Source organism: Plecotus auritus (assembly GCF_963455305.1).
Source record: "Plecotus auritus genome assembly, chromosome: 9".
NCBI lineage: Eukaryota > Metazoa > Chordata > Mammalia > Chiroptera > Vespertilionidae > Plecotus > Plecotus auritus.
In genome coordinates this window covers 152,257,343-152,273,159 of record NC_137783.1, presented here as the reverse complement: position 1 = coordinate 152,273,159, position 15,817 = coordinate 152,257,343, and the positions used below count along the sequence as shown (strand labels likewise).

Genomic DNA, 15,817 nt, shown 5'->3' with positions numbered 1-15,817 from the left:
GGGCTGGGATCCTCCACCCACCACCTTCTCTGATCTTCTTAGAGTGGATCCCGGGCCCCAGCTCGGAGAGGAAGGGACTGAGGCTCTGAGAGTCCAGAGCTTTCCCAAAGTCACACGGACAGAAAACGCTGGCTTCCTCCACAGGTGCCCCAGTGCTTCTGTTCTGGTTTACGTGCCACAGAGGCAGAATTCCTCCCTGGAGGGGACATAGGTTTACGTATGACTTCTTCAGTCTTGGCACAGTCGGTCCATCCTTTAGCCAGGAAGAGAGGGACAGTGAGAGACAGAAGGACAGGTTTCCCGAGAGCTTGGGTCAGGGAACAGGACTGCGCGAGGTCTTCTCTACCGCGGCTTCTGACGCGGGGTTTTGTGCCCCTTCAGGCTGTCACTGGCGTTGGGATCGGTTGCTTGACAAAGCAATGGTGGCACCAATCGCAGCTATGGCTCCAGCGCCCGCAGTTACTCCGGTCCGGATGTTTTCTACCTGAAAGGGAGCAGCCCAGGTTCACAGTCCACAGCAAGACCAGGCCGGTTCTCCCTCCGCCAAAGGGGCTGGAGGCCACACTCATGCTCCCACCTTCCCTGGGGGCCTGGCCTCTCGAAGATGCTGGCCTTGTCCCAACAACCCTTCCCTGGGAAGCCGAAGGTGTGACCACTTGTCAGTGCTGCGCTTGACTGGATGTGTCCTGACAACTGGCAGGGTGGACGGATGGAATCCTGTGTGAGCCTCCTGGGTGGGCCACTTGGTCCTGATGGAGGTGGTAGGGGAGGGGCCTTCCTGCCTGGGCTCCTGGGGCCAGAGCTCTGGGGTGAAAGTGGGAATGGCTCTGTGTTCAGGGATCTCCCTGGGCTCCAGCTCTGCAGAGGGAGGTGGTGGCAGAGCTGAGGGGGACGATGGGAAACCATGGCCTCAGGGATCACTGTGCTCTGTGTACTGTTCCCAAGTGCAGCCTGGAAACTTCTATCTCCACCCCCACCTCGGCCTGAACTCCAGACTCACACGTCCACTGCTACTGAGCAGGTCCACACAGATGTCTAACCGGTCACCTCAACTCCCCACATGAGCATCAAATCCTTAATATCTCTCCCAAAATTCCTCCTCATTCCCCTCCATCCAGGCTGCCCAGCACCCAGTCACAGGGGCTGTGAGCCCTGGAGGTGCTGTGGTTTGGCAGAAAGAGCCGGGACCACTGGGGATTGAATCCTGTTTGTGCCTCTTACTGTGTGTTTGTGACAATGAACTCAGAAGAGGGCAAGGGGATGGGTTAAAGCTCTGCCCAGAACTTCCATAACATGTTCTTGAGCTCTTACACCGGCCACAGACCTGAGCATCTCTTGCCCGAAGGCTCTCTGGGGCCTTAGGACACCTGTCATGGTGCAGGGCTGACCCAGAATTTCCCTGACAGCACACAGGGCATCAGGAGCTGCCTTTAGGGTGGGTTTTAGAGGCAAAAAATCCCAAAGGGATAGAGGAGCCCAGAGCCCTAGAGGTCCCCCAAACATCCCCTCCTCTTGCACATGGGGAAACTGAGGCCAGAGAGGAAGTGCCCTGTCCAAAGACCCTGAGTGGATTAAAAGCAGATGTGAGATTAGTTCTCAAACATCCTGACTCCCAGCCAACAAGACCCTGAGAGCTCCCTTTTGAATTATTCAGGGTAATTCTTGTCACCCCCACTGCAAGTAGACCTCCAGAAGGGAGAGAGCCCCTGAAGAGAGGGCCTTACCTGCCGGCTGCGGGCCTTGCCGTATCTCAGATCGGTGACAAAGTGCTCACAGTTCCTGTTCAGAACACTGTACGGCAACTCCTTACCGACCATCTCCTCCGCAGAACGGATAATCTTGTTCACGGGCAGTGGTGAGTACTCGTGGTCCAAGTGGTTGTTGACCCAATAGCGGCAGCCCCCCACCACATCACTCAGGAGCTCCCTTTTCACCACACCTCTGCTGCTCAGCACAGAGAAGAGGCTGCAGGACCCAGCCCCGGGGTACTCATCTGGAATCAGACACAAGAGTATCAGCAACTGCAGGGGAGGCCTGGGAGGGGAGAGGTCACAAGGCAGGGAGGAAGGGCCAGGGGGTCACACTATTGAGCTCTGGTGTCTGTCCCTTCACCAATGTGATTGGAGGATTCCATCATTGTGCTCTTTTCCTTAACGAGCTGTGAATAATCAATGTTAATCAATGTTGTGATGGTCAGTGGCTGCCACTGTGTTCCATTACATGAATGGACATTATATGAATTTACGGTAGTAAACTGTATTTCTTCATCTTTGCACTTGCGTGTTTCAGAAAGAGATCAAAGTAGTTGTGGTCCCACTGGGTTTCAGACTCTGCTGTGCAAATTTCATACATTCCCTCATTATTCTCCTTTTGAACTTCATGGTAAACACTCTCATGTCCGTTCAACAACCGATATTGGACCTGAGGCATCATGGGCCTTTTCTGGCCCAGCTCTGGCCACATGGAGAGGCCACACAGCGCTTCCAGCTGGTGGCGTCCGATCCATTGAGCCTGGAGCCCGGGATTTGCTCTCTAAGAGGAGGGAACTAGAGAGCACGCTAACCAGCAGGCTCCTTTATGTGTGAGTCTCGAGGCTGATGCTGCACTTAGCACCGCCCTGGAGGAAGCACTACCTGCACACTCACACACAAGCAGGACCCGCTGCTCACACTCACGCTCCCTGTTCCAAGCCTCCTAAGTGTCGTCTGGATTAGGGGGTTTCGCTTACTATTTGCCATCAATGCTGACAGTTTTCAGCTCTGTCAGTGTAGGTGACAGCGCATAGAAACCTGCTCAGTCACAAGGAGATTCTTGTGATCATGAGAAGTTTCTGTCCAGCGAGAACGCAAACGCTTGCTGTCCGAGGTGTGGGTGCCACTGCTCTGCAGGGCACCAGCCCCTGTGCCTCCCAGTCCGCGGTCTCCTCCCAGCACCTTCCTTTCATGGACGACACACACGTCTGGGCCCTGCCTTCTCCTCTGACTGCCTGTCATCCTGCTTCTGCTCTCCCTGCGTTACATCAAGGGTCCAGGCGCTCGTGTGCGTGTGTGTGAGACTCTCTGGGAGGTGTGACCTGGGAGAGCTGCTCCGTGGAGGGTGTTCAGAAAGCCCTCTCAGGTTGCCCTGTTCTGTGACATCCTCTGAGCACAGGACACAGCCTGAGAGGCAGTCCCTCCATGAGAGCGGGACACCCAGACACGCTGCTGGTTTAGAGAAATCTGTCTGCTCGCCTAGCTAACGGGTCTGAGCTGGAGAGCATCCAATGCGGGTGCAGCCCGGCTTCCCTGGGGCCCACGGACCTCTTTTCCTGCTGAGTCAGGACCCGAGGGACCACTGAGATGCCCCCAAGGGACACGGATGTACAGTGAGCCCACGCACCGCCCAGGGAGAACCCAGCGAGGGTTCCAGGTGGCATTTGGCTTTGAATTGTTCTCATGAGGCCCATGTTCGGCAAATGCAGCTCACGAGCCACATGCGGCTCTTTGGCTCTTCCACAGAATACCACGGCCTGGGCGAGTCTATTTTGAAGAAGTGGCGTCAGAAGAAGTTTAAGTTTTAAAAATTTGTCTCTCAAAAGAAATTTCAATAGTTGTACTGTTGATATTTGGCTCTGTTGACTAATGAGTTTGCCGACCATTGCATTAGGCTAATAAATCTTTGGTAAATCCTACTTTCAACCCCCTTACCTGGGGGAGCCAGGTGGATCACATAACCTTTTCCCACATAGAGGGCCCAGTGGGAGTAGCCGATGTGGGAAATCTCAATCAGGTCTCCAGGCTTGGGCACTTCACGAAACTGCAAGAGAACAGCGGGAAGGGGAGAGATTTCAGGGAGCTGCAGAGGGCCGGCTGGGAGGAGCTGGGCAGGGGAGTCCACGCGGATGTTCATCGCCTGGTGAGCGTGTGGAGGGCACTCTGGCCCCTGTGAGGCCCTCAGCCTCTGGCGCTTTCAGAGCATGCCCTTGGGGAACTGGAAGCCTGGAATCTGGTTGCCCCGAGGGAGGGAAGCCTGGAAACATGACCTTGTGCTTTGGGAGAGTGAAGAATTGTCCAGAGAGTGTAATGCATGTGTGTCTGTGTTTTTTGCACATGTATGTTGTATGTGGTGCGTGTATATGCCCACACATGAGGATGCCGACGAGCATATGTGGGTGTATTGTGCACCTGTCCGGAGGGTGATGACACAATTGCTTGTGTGCAAAGCCCCTTCGTGGAGGCTGGGACCCAGGCTCATCCCCAGCCACATGGGGCAGGTGAGTCTGAGCCTCTGCCTCACACACTGCCCGCAGGTGTTCACATGCCTCTTGCCTAGGCTGAGCATGGCCCCCACAGGCTCCCCCTCACACTCTGCCCCTGCAGCCCCGGTGCACCCGCCCTCAGAGGTGCCGACCTGAGGGACAGAACTGACAGCCTAGTGAGGGGACTGAGCTTTGAGGAGGCCCTAGTGGGGCTGCCCCTCTTCCAGAGCTGGGAGGGGGGCGGGGGGCAGACGGGGCTCACACACTCAGGCAGCAGGCTCTGCTGGCACTCTCCCCACCATGACGGCCACCCTCCAAGCCCAGGGGAGGAAGCAGCACCCCTTGCTCAGCTGGGGAAACTGAGGATCAGAGAGGGAGAGGGACTTGCCCGGGGACACTCAGCTGGCAGTGGCTGCGCTGGGTCTTCTCTGTCCCGTCTCCTCCTGTCCCTTTCCTCCCTCCCTCCCTGCCTCACCACCTCCTCCCTCTCCTCAGTGCCCCCCCAGGGCACCACAGCACCTGATCAGAGAATTTTTCAGCTTTTCTTTGTCTCGGTGTCTGACCTCAGCGAATGAGAAACCTCCTGCAGCCTCACCCCAGGCGGCCCAACCTGAGGCCAGGGCTCAGCTTCCCTTTGGCCCATTCCATGCCGGTACCCAGCAGCCCACGCTCACCCAGAACACGTCTCCTGATTCACCTCCTCGTCCATCTCCCGCCCGTGACTCAGCTCAGGGCACCAGGTCCCGATTTTGTGACCCCACAGTTTCCTGACAAGGTTCCCTGCCTCCTGTCCCTTCACCTCCACAGCCAGTCCCCCAGGGCCCCTCATTGTCCTTCCCAAATGTCCCATCTGTCCATGACCCTCCTCTGGCCTCAAGGCACAGGCATGCCCCTGGGCAGCCACAGCCCCTCCTGACCCTTCCCCACCCTCCTGGCCCCTGCTGTCCTCGCCCCCCCCCCCCCCACCCTGGGCTGGCTGAAGGCCTTGCCTTCCCCTCCCCACAGCTCCCTCTGGCCTCTGCTCCTCTGCACCCAGCTTTTCTCTGCCCCCAGCCTCTGCTCCATGCCCACTCCTCCTCTCCTCCCCCCAGACAGACATCTACTCTGAGGAGCTGCCCTGAAGGCCCAGCCTGGCTCAGCTGCCATACTCAGGGTCCCCAGCCCCCGGGACCGCCACCTCTCCCCACGGGATCTTGCTCTGCTGCGGACCCTGTGCCTGTCCCACCCCCACTGGGCTTTGAGCTCCATCAGGGGGATCCTGTGTGCTCGGCCCTCCCTCCCTGCATCTCCTGGGTCGTGAGAGGGGCCTGGTTTGGAACAGGAGGGAAGGACCTGTGGGAGCAGGAGGGCTGGAGGGCCCGGGACCAGGGCTCAGGCCTGGCAGGCCCAGAGGTGGTGTCCATCTGGGGGAGAACAAGGGCATTTCTCACTCTGAAGCAAAATGATGACTTAAGGGGAGGCCTGGGCACTGTCCCAGGAGCAGGGCAGTGAGCTGGCGCCTGGTCTGGGGAGGCAGCGGTTCCCAGGAGCAGTGAAGCAGGTGGGCTGAGCTCTGGAATGTGCAGGAACCTTCCCGGAATCACCCTAATTCCCGTAAGAGCCCAGCCCAGCTGCCTGCTTTTCTGCTGCACACCACGTGCTGGGCCCGCCCCTCCCGGATCCTGTGTGAGTCTGGATACCAGGGCTAATGGGGATGGGGGAGCTGTCCTCGTTGGACGCTGAGAACCGAATGCGTGGCATCCAGCAGAGGAATCATGGGACAAGTAGAAAGCAACATATTTCTAAATAACCCCTGTGAGCACCAATCCTGAAGCCCTGAAAAAAGTGTTCAGTTGGGGTAAGTAAATGAATATACACAATAAACACACACCGGTAAACACCCACGGCACGCAGTCCAGCCGCATGAAAGGGAAATGTGAATGCTCACGTTGGAGACGAGGAAATCTCCAGTTAATACTCCAGCTCCCGTCTCAGCAAACAGGAACGGGAAGGCTACAACAATGGCAAGAGCAAGGAAGGAAGGAACAGGGCGCAGAAACCAGGGAAATGGAAAACACAGAAAGAGTAGAGAAAATCGAACACACAAAAGCTGGATCTTTGAAAACATCGATTATGTCCACAAACGTTTTGAAAGATTACAAAGGAAGAGAGAAGATACGGATGACCAGGATTGGAACAGAAGCGGGGCTGTTCCTTCAGGACCTGCGGGCATCGGAGGCGCACAGGGAATCCTGGGCAGAGCGTCACACACTTAACATTCTGGTGAAATGGACCAATTTCTGAAAAAGCACAACGTACACTCTCAACCAGACACGGAAACCTCACCTCTCTTCACGGTCTTTCAGTGCAAAGAAGTGCTCACGTGCTGGCCAGACCCACAGCGGAGGCCGTGAGGGGGACCAGGCAGGGAGGTGGGCGAGCGCCAGGCCCACAGCCAGGCCACCAGGGGGGCAGCGGCAGGAGAGGCGAGACCGCGGCTGCAGGACCCCCTGAGCACGTGGAAGCTGGACACGGGCCTCAGAGGCGGAGTCCATGCCCAGCAGCTGCAGCCGGGCCTGCGAGGGGCAGGCACCACCCCATGGGGCGCTCTGCCCACACTCATGGCCTCTGGGCTGGCACCATGAGGCCCTCACCCTGAGCAGGAGGGCGTGAGCGGAGGGGAGGGCAGGCCATGGCGCTCTGTGCTGCTCAGACGCCTTTAGGGGTGAAACTCACTTGGAAACAGGGAGGACGCAGCCCGGAACCCATTCTCCTTCCTGGCCGGAGGAGCCATGGCCGTTGGACCCGCGAGTCCGGAGGCTGTGTGGCCCAGGGAAGCGGGAGCCGGGGTCATGGGGTCATGCTGGGAAAGGGGTGCCTTCCTGCGCCCCTGCACACAGTGCTTCCTGATGGAGGGAGGGAGGGGCTCTGCCAGGTCCTCACTCTGGCTGCGCTTCCCTCCCACCTGCAGGGCTGCTCCCCCTCCTGCTCCCCTGAGGCCTGAGAGCTGGGCAGGCCTCCCTGTGGCCTCCAGCAAAGCTATGCGTGACAGTGACAGCAGGAAGGAGGGGTGAGTGCAGCTTAGGTGCTGGTTGCCTGGCCAATAGCCACCTCCCCTGCCCGCTCCAGCTCTACACGCACACGCACACGCACACGCGCACACGCACACGCACCGCACGCACATGCACCACACACACACCTTCTCCGGGGCGCGCACAGCCCTGCCCTTCATTGGGCAGCACCGGCCCCTCCACAGACCTGGCTGAGGCCCCAGTGGCTGAGCCCCCCAGGGGAGCCCCTGCCCCGTTGCCCACGATGGGTTTGCATGGAAACGGGACGCAGCCCTGGACAGGGAAGGGGGGACAAGGCCGCAGGAGGCTGTGGGAGGGGCTTTCCCTGCTCAGAGGAGACCAGGGAATGAAAAGCACCTCTTACTGCCCTTGGACAGGGCCAGGTGTGGCTGTGCCCAGGAGGCTGTGCGACCACAGCGACCATCCAGCAGACGCGGGACCAGCAGGATGGAAGAGCCTGGGCCCAGGTGCCTGGGGAGCTGCGGGACTGAGCCTGTGCCCTGCCTCCGCCTCCTGCTCCAGGGACAGCGGACAGCCAGGCTGGGGAGGCCGCTCTCAGGGAAGCTCTGCTCTCCCACCCACATGCACCCCATGCCAATGAGCCCTGGGATCCCGAGGTCCAGACACCCGCCTGCTGAGGCCTTCCCGGGGGGACCCGCCTGAAGGCTGCCCGGGGCTCCTGTCCTTCGTGGGGTGGGTATAAGATAAGGGCCCACCGGGGCCGGGGGCTGACAGCTGGGCCTCATGCACCCCGTCCTCAGTGGGAGCACGTGTCCCGGGCAGGGCAGGCATGAGGCTTCCCTCCGACTCCGACTGCTTCCCGGCGGCTTCCAGGCCCAGCCATGCCAGGCCTTGGCGGAGAAATCATGGCCTGTGCACGGAGAGCAATGCTCAGAGGCCCTCTAACCACTGAGGGTTCAGTCCTTCTCAACAACAAGGGAAAGCGAAAGCGAAAGCGAAAGCGTCCACTTGGGTATAAAACCTGTTGCACCAGGAGCAGAAGCCAGACCCACCCTGGCTAGCAATGGCTTCGGTAAGTCCTCAGACCTTTCTAGAACCAGCACTACAGGGGAGGGCAGCTCCCTGTTCTAAATGAAGGCCTGGGCTGTGTTCCTGCTGGGAACAGCGCTGCCTCTAAGGCTGCCATGGAGACCGGAATGTTGTTTGAGTCTCTTTTGCTGCAGGACTGGGAGGTCTTGGGGCAGAGGGAGCCCCCGCTCTGTGTCTGGCACTGTATGGAGTTGGGGGGTCATGTGGGAGGATGTGTGGTGTCTGGGCTGTGCCCTCCTGAGCTGGGGAACGAGGTGGAGTGTGGGCTGATGGGGGACCCGGGACTTGGGGAGCAGTGGATCCCGGGATGTGGGACTCAGCTGCTACTGGTGTTTGGTGCCTCCTCAGCCCCTCTGTTCTGGCCCACCTTCCTCCCAGGCATGTGTCTGCCTGATGGGGTGCATTCGGTTCTCAGCGTCCAACGCGGACAGCTGCCCCCATTAGCCCTGGAGTCCAGACTCACACTGGATCCAGGAGGGGCCAGCCTGGTGCGAGGTGGGCAGCAGAAAGCAGCCAGCTGGACGGAGCTCTTACAGGAAGTGAGGCGATTCCGGGAAGGCGCCTGCATATTCCAGAGCTCAGTCCACCTGCTTCACTGCTCCTGGGAACCGCTGCCTGCCCAGACCAGGCCCCAGCTCACTGCCCTGCTCCTGGGACAGTGCCCAGGCCTCCCCTTAAGTCACCATTTCATTTCGGAGTGAGAAATGCCCTTGTTCTCCCCCAGATGGACACCACCTCTGGGCCTGCCTGGCCTGAGCCCTGGCCCCGGGCCCTCCAGCCCTCCTGCTCCCATAGTTCCTTGCCTCCTGTTCCAAACCAGGCCCCTCTCAGGACCTAGGAGATGCAGGGAGGGAGGGCGGAGCACACAGGATCCCCCTGATGGAGCTCAAAGCCCAGTGGGGGTGAGACAGGCACAGGGTCCGCAGCAGAGCAAGATCCCGTGGGGAGAGGTGGCGGTCCCGGGGGCTGGGGACCCTGAGCGTGGCAGCAGAGCCAGGCTGGGCCATCAGGGCAGCTCCTCAGAGGAGGTGTCTGTCTGGGGGGAGTAGAGGAGGGGTGGGCGTGGGGCAGGGGCTGGGGGCATAGAGAAGTTGGGGTGCAGAGGAGCAGAGGCCAGAGGGAGCTGTGGGGAGGGGAAGGCAAGGCCTTCAGCCAGCCCAGGGTGGGGGGGGGGTGGCGAGGACAGCAGGGGCCAGGAGGTTGGCGAAGGGTCAGGAGGGGCTGTGGCTGCCCAGGGGCATGCCTGTGCCTTGAGGCCAGAGGAGGGTCATGGACAGATGGGACATTTGGGAAGGACACCGGGTGTTCTGGGGGACTGGCTGTGGAGGTGAAGGGACAAAAGGCAGGGAATCTTGTCAGGTAACTGTGGGGTCACAAAATAGGCACCTGGGGCCTGAGCTGAGTCAAGGGCGGGAGATGGACGAGGAGGTGAATCAGGAGACGTGTTCTGGGTGAGTGTGGGCTGCTGGGTACCGGCATGGAATGGGCCAAAGGGAAGCTGAGCCCTGGCCTCAGGTTGGGCCGCCCGGGGTGAGGGCTGCAGGAGGTTTCTCATTCGCTGAGGTCAGACACAGAGACAAGAAAAGCTGAAAAATTCTCTGATCAGGTGCTGTGGTGCCCTGGGGGGGCACTGAGGAGAGGGAGGAGGTGGTGAGGCAGGGAGGGAGGGAGGAAAGGGACTGGAGGAGACGGGACAGAGAAGACCCAGGGCAGCCACCGCCAGCTGAGTGTCCCGGGCAAGTCCCTCTCCCTCTCTGATCCTCAGTTTCCCCAGCTGAGCAAGGGGTGCTGCTTCCTCCCCTGGGCTTGGAGGGTGGCAGTCATGGTGGGGAGAGTGCCAGCAGAGCCTGCTGCCTGAGTGTGTGAGCCCCTTCTGCCCCCTCCACCCCCCCAGCTCTGGAAGCTGGACAGCCCCACTAGGGCCTCCTCAACGCTCAGTCCCCTCACTAGGCTGTCAGTTCTGTCCCTCAGGTGGGCACCTCTGAGGGCGGGTGCACCGGGGCTGGAGGGGCAGAGTGTGAGGAGGAGCCTGTGGGGGCCATGCTCAGCCAGGGCAAGAGGCATGTGAGCACCTGCGGGCAGTGTGTGAGGCAGAAGCTCAGACTCACCTGCCCCATGTGGCTGGGGATGAGCCTGGGTCCCAGCCTCCACGAAGGGGCTTTGCACACAGCAATTGTGTCATCACCCTCCGGACAGGTGCACAATACACCCACATATGCTCATCGGCAACCTCATGTGTGTGCATGTACACGCACCACATACAACACACATGTGCACAAAGCACAGACACGCATGCATTACACTCTCTTTGGACAATTCTTCACTCTCCCAAAGCACAAGGTTATGTTTCCAGGCTTCCCTCCCTCGGGGCAACCAGATTCCAGGCTTCCAGTTCCCCAAGGGCACGCTCTGAAATCGCCAGAGGCTGAGGGCCTCACAGGGGCCAGAGTGCCCTCCACACGCTCACCAGGCGATGAACATCCGCGTGGACTCCCCTGCCCAGCTCCTCCCAGCCGGCCCTCTGCAGCTCCCTGAAATCTCTCCCCTTCCTGGCTCTTCTCTTGCAGTTTCCTGAAGAGCCCAAGCCTGGAGACCTGATTGAGATTTCCCGCATCGGCTACTCCCACTGGGCCCTCTATGTAGGCGATGGTTATGTGATCCACCTGGCTCCCCCAGGTAAGGGGATTGAAAATAGGATTTATCAAAGATTTATTAGCCTAATGCAGTGGTCGGCAAACTCATTAGTCAACAGAGCCAAATATCAACAGTACAACGACTGAAATTTCTTTTGAAAGACAAATTTTTTAAACTTAAACTTCTTCTGACGCCACTTCTTCAAAATAGACTCGCCCAGGCCGTGGTATTCTGTGGAAGAGCCACACTCAAGGGGCCCAAGAGCCGCATGTGGCTCGCGAGCTGCATTTGCCCAACACGAGCCTCATGAGAACAATTAAAGCCAAGAGCCACCCTGGAACCCTTGCTGGGTTCTCCCTGGGCAGTGCGTGGGCTCACTGTACATCCGTGTCCCTTGGGGGCATCTCAGTGGTCCCTCGGGTCCTGACTCAGCAGGGAAAGAGGTCCGTGGGCCCCAGGGAAGCCAGGCTGCACCCGCATTGGATGCTCTCCAGCTCGGGCCCGTTAGCTGGGCGAGCAGACAGATTTCTCTAAACCAGCAGCGTGTCTGGGTGTCCCGGTCACATGGAGGGACTGCCTCTCAGGCTGTGTCCTGTGCTCAGAGGATGTCACAGAACAGGGCGTCCTGAGAGGGCTTCCTGAACACCCTCCACGGAGCAGCTCTCCCAGGTCACACCTCACAGAGAGTCTCACACACACGCACACGAGCGCCTGGACCCTTGATGTAATGCAGGGAGAGCAGAAGCAGGATGACAGGCAGGCAGAGGAGAAGGCAGGGCCCAGACGTGTGTGTCGTCCATGAAAGGAAGGTGCTGGGAGGAGACCGCGGACTTGGAGGCACAGGGGCTGGTGCCCTGCAGAGCAGTGGCACCCACACCTTGGACAGCAAGTGTTTGCGTTCTCGCTGGACAGAAACTTCTCATGATCACAAGAATCTCCTTGTGACTGAGCAGGTTTCTATGCGCTGTCACCTACACTGACAGAGCTGAAAACTGTCAGCATTGATGGCAAATAGTAAGCGAAACCCCCTAATCCAGACGACACTTAGGAGGCTTGGAACAGGGAGCGTGAGTGTGAGCAGCGGGTCCTGCTTGTGTGTGAGTGTGCAGGTAGTGCTTCCTCCAGGGCGGTGCTAAGTGCAGCATCAGCCTCGAGACTCACACATAAAGGAGCCTGCTGGTTAGCGTGCTCTCTAGTTCCCTCCTCTTAGAGAGCAAATCCCGGGCTCCAGGCTCAATGGATTGGACACAACCAGCTGGAAGTGCTGTGTGGCTTCTCCAGGTGGCCAGAGCTGGGCCAGAAAAGGCCCATGATGCCTCAGGTCCAATATCGGTTGTTGAACGGACATGAGAGTGTTTACCATGAAGTTCAAAAGGAGAATAATGAGAGAATGTATGAAAATTGCACAGCAGAGTCTGAAACCCAGTGGGACCACAACTACTTTGATCTCTTTCTGAAACACACACGTGCAAAGATGAACAAATACAGTTTACTACCGTAAATTCATATAATGTCCATTCATGTAATGGAACACAGTGGCAGCCACTGACTTTCACAACATTGATTAACATGAAAAGTATTCACAGCTCGTTAAGGAAAAGAGCACAATGATGGAATCCTCCAATCACATTGGTGAAGGGACAGACACCAGAGCTCAATAGTGTGACCCCCTGGCCCTTCCTCCCTGCCTTGTGACCTCTCCCCTCCCTGGCCTCCCCTGCAGTTGCTGATACTCTTGTGTCTGATTCCAGATGAGTACCCCGGGGCTGGCTCCTCCAGCCTCTTCTCTGTGCTGAGCAGCAGAGGTGTGGTGAAAAGGGAGCTCCTGAGTGATGTGGTGGGGGGCTGCCGCTATCGGGTCAACAACCACTTGGACCACGAGTACTCACCACTGCCCGTGAACAAGATTATCCGGTCTGCGGAGGAGATGGTTGGTAAGGAGTTGCCGTACAGTGTTCTGAACAGGAACTGTGAGCACTTTGTCACCGATCTGAGATACGGCAAGGCCCGCAGCCGGCAGGTAAGGCCCTCTCTTCAGGGGCTCCCTCTCCCTTCTGGAGGTCTACTTGGAGTGGGGGTGACAAGAATTACCTTGAATAAATCAAAAGGGAGCTCTCAGGGTCTTGTTGGCTGGGAGTCAGGATGTTTGAGAACTAATCTCACATCTGCTTTTAATCCACTCAGGGTCTTTGGACAGGGCACTTCCTCTCTGGCCTCAGTTTCCCCATGTGCAAGAGGAGGGGATGTTTGGGGGACCTCTAGGGCTCTGGGCTCCTCTATCCCTTTGGGATCCTTTGCCTCTAAGACCCACCCTAAAGGCAGCTCCTGATGCCCTGTGTGCTGTCAGGCAAAGTCTGGGTCAGCCCTGCACCATGACAGGTGTCCTAAGGCCCCAGAGAGCCTTCGGGCAAGAGATGCTCAGGTCTGTGGCCGGTGTAAGAGCTCAAGAACATGTTATGGAAGATCTGGGCAGAGCTTTAACCCATCCCCTTTGCCCTCTTCTGAGTTCCTTGTCACAAACACACAGTAAGGGGCAGAAGCGGGATTCAACCCCCAGTGGTCCCGGCTCTTTCTGCTGAACCACAGCACCTCCAGGGCTCACAGCCCCTGTGACTGGGTGCTGGGCAGCCTGGATGGAGGAGAATGAGGAGGAGTTTTGGAAGGGATATTAAGGATTTGATGCTCATGTGGGGTTGAGGTGACCAGTTAGACATCTGTTTGGACCTTTGAGTAGCAGTTTTACGTGTGAGTCTGGGGTTCAGGCTGAGGTGGTGGTGGAGATAGAAGTTTCCAGGCTGCACTTAGTAACAGTACACAGAGCACAGTGATCCCTGAGGCCATGGTTTCCCATCGTCCCCCTCAGCTCTGCCACCACCTCCCTCTGCAGAGCTGGAGCCCAGGGAGAGTCCTGACCACAGAGCCATTCCCACTTTCACCCCCAGAGCTCTAGCCCCAGGAGCCCAGGCAGGAAGGCCCCTCCCCTACCACCTCCATCAGGACCAAGTGGCCCACCCAGGAGGCTCACACAGGATTCCATCCGTCCACCCTGCCAGTTGTCAGGACACATCCAGACAAGCCCAGCACTGACAAGTGGTCACACCTTCGGCTTCCCAGGGAAGGGTTGTTGGGACAAGGCCAGCATCTCCGAGAGGCCAGGCCTGGGGAAGGGCGGGAGCATGAGTGTGGCCTCCAGCCCCTTTGGCGGAGGGAGGACCTGCCTGGTCTTGCTGTGGACTGTGAACCTGGGCTGCTCTCTTTCAGGCAGAAAAGTTCAAGACCGGAGTAACTGCGGGCGCTGGAGCCTTAGCTGCGATTGGTGCCACCATTGCTTTAGCAAGCAACCGATCCCAACGCCAGTGACAGCCTGATGGGGCACAAAACCCCGAGTTAGAAGCCGCGGTAGAGAAGACCTCGCACAGTCCTGTCCCCCTGAACCGAGCTCTTGGGCAACCTGTCCTTCTGTCTCTCACTGTCCCTATCTTCCTGGCTGAAGGATGGACCAATTGTGCCAATACTGAAGAATTCATACGTAAACCTATGTCCTCTCCAAGGAGGAATTCTGCTGCCTCTGTGGCACCTAAACCAGAACAGAAGCACCAGGGCACCTGTGGGGGAAGCCAGCCTTTTCTGTCCGTGTGACTTTGGGAAAGCTCTGGACTCTCAGAGCCTCAGTCCCTTCCTCTCCGAGCTGGGGCCCGGGATCCACTCTAAGAAGATCAGAGAAGGTGGTGGGTGGAGGATCCCAGCCCCTGGCCGGCCTGGAGTAGGTGCTCAATGGACTGTCTACTTGTTCTCTGTAGTTGACCACTGTGGTCAGCAGACATCACTCATTTACTCTCATGGTGCAAAAAGAAACACACAATTACCTCCTGTGCAGTCCCACCTCTGGTCCTTGAATCCCCCGATGAGGCATAAACATCTCCCAGCATCTTTCCCGTACCTCCTACCTCCTTCAGTCAGCCCACCTTTTAGAAGTTGTGTTTTTCTTTCACACTTTTTTTTTTTCAGAGAGGAAGGGAGAAGGAGAGATAGAAACATCAGTGATGAGAGAGGATCATTGATCGACTGCCTCCTGCACCTCCCACACCAGGATTGAGCCGCAACCCGGGCATATGTGCCGATCGGGAATCAAACGGTGACCTCCTGTTCGACCCTCAACCACTGAGCCACCGGGCTTCTTTTTCTTTTTTAACTCAAAGGTGAAGTCCTCACCCATCAGTGACTCCCACATGGAATTAAATCATCCTCCTGAGCCCAACTTGCCATGGCTCAAGCTGCCCCTGGTTGAATATTGAAATGAGTGAAACTGCTGTGTGACACTGTAATGATGGACACATGTCATTCTAATGTGTCCAGATGCATAGAATGCACCACACCAAGAGTGACTCTTGGGCTAAACTAAAGTCTGTGGGTTGTAATGATGTGCCGATGTGGGTTCATCAGGTACAACAAAAATACAGGCTGGGGAGAGGGAAGTTGATAATGGGGGAGGCTCTGCTTGTGTGGGGTGAGGGGTCATATGGGAAATCTCTGTACCTTCCTCTCAATTTCTCTCTAAACCTAAAATTTCTCTAAAAATAAAATTCTTTTATGAAACTTAACCTCCTCAGAGTATTCCTCCGCTAGTACCTAGTGTGCCCTGGGTGCGGTCCCAAAAGGGGCGGGGCCCCATGCCCTCTACTTCCTCTCCCAGCCTCTGCCACCAGTGGCCCTACTGAATGGCCACTCTCCATGGTGGGCAGCACAGCCCCTAACACCCTGACTGGAGATCTGGGGGCGTCCCCTCCCCTGGGCTGTCCCTTCCCAGGCATGAGAAAGTGGGGGGGGGGGGGCCCTCGATCCCCTC

At 58.0% G+C, this 15,817-nt stretch overlaps 2 protein-coding genes across 2 annotated transcripts; one reads left to right on the top strand and one right to left on the bottom strand.

Annotated features, from left to right (window-relative positions):
* Positions 1-385: 385 nt before the first annotated feature.
* Positions 386-7,010, bottom strand: LOC308233795 (phospholipase A and acyltransferase 4-like; the record flags this gene model as incomplete). The annotated part of the gene is made up of 5 exons (XM_080640748.1): positions 386-484; positions 1,725-1,993; positions 3,687-3,795; positions 6,165-6,229; positions 6,953-7,010. The coding sequence occupies 5 exons, from the start codon at positions 7,008-7,010 to the stop codon at positions 386-388; spliced, it is 600 nt and encodes a 199-aa protein (XP_080496874.1).
* A 177-nt stretch (positions 7,011-7,187) lies between these two features.
* LOC308234218 (phospholipase A and acyltransferase 4-like) lies at positions 7,188-15,571 on the top strand. The gene is made up of 5 exons (XM_080641650.1): positions 7,188-7,286; positions 7,665-8,320; positions 10,905-11,013; positions 12,723-12,991; positions 14,233-15,571. Exons 2-5 carry the CDS (start codon positions 8,312-8,314, stop codon positions 14,329-14,331), a joined length of 486 nt encoding a protein of 161 aa, XP_080497776.1. The 5' UTR covers positions 7,188-7,286; positions 7,665-8,311; the 3' UTR covers positions 14,332-15,571.
* Positions 15,572-15,817: the final 246 nt, after the last annotated feature.

Coding starts and splice junctions, on each gene's coding strand:
- LOC308234218 (XM_080641650.1), top strand. Junction 11,014..12,722: donor GATCCACCTGGCTCCCCCAG/GTAAGGGGATTG, acceptor GTCTGATTCCAG/ATGAGTACCCCGGGGCTGGC. Junction 12,992..14,232: donor GCAAGGCCCGCAGCCGGCAG/GTAAGGCCCTCT, acceptor GCTCTCTTTCAG/GCAGAAAAGTTCAAGACCGG.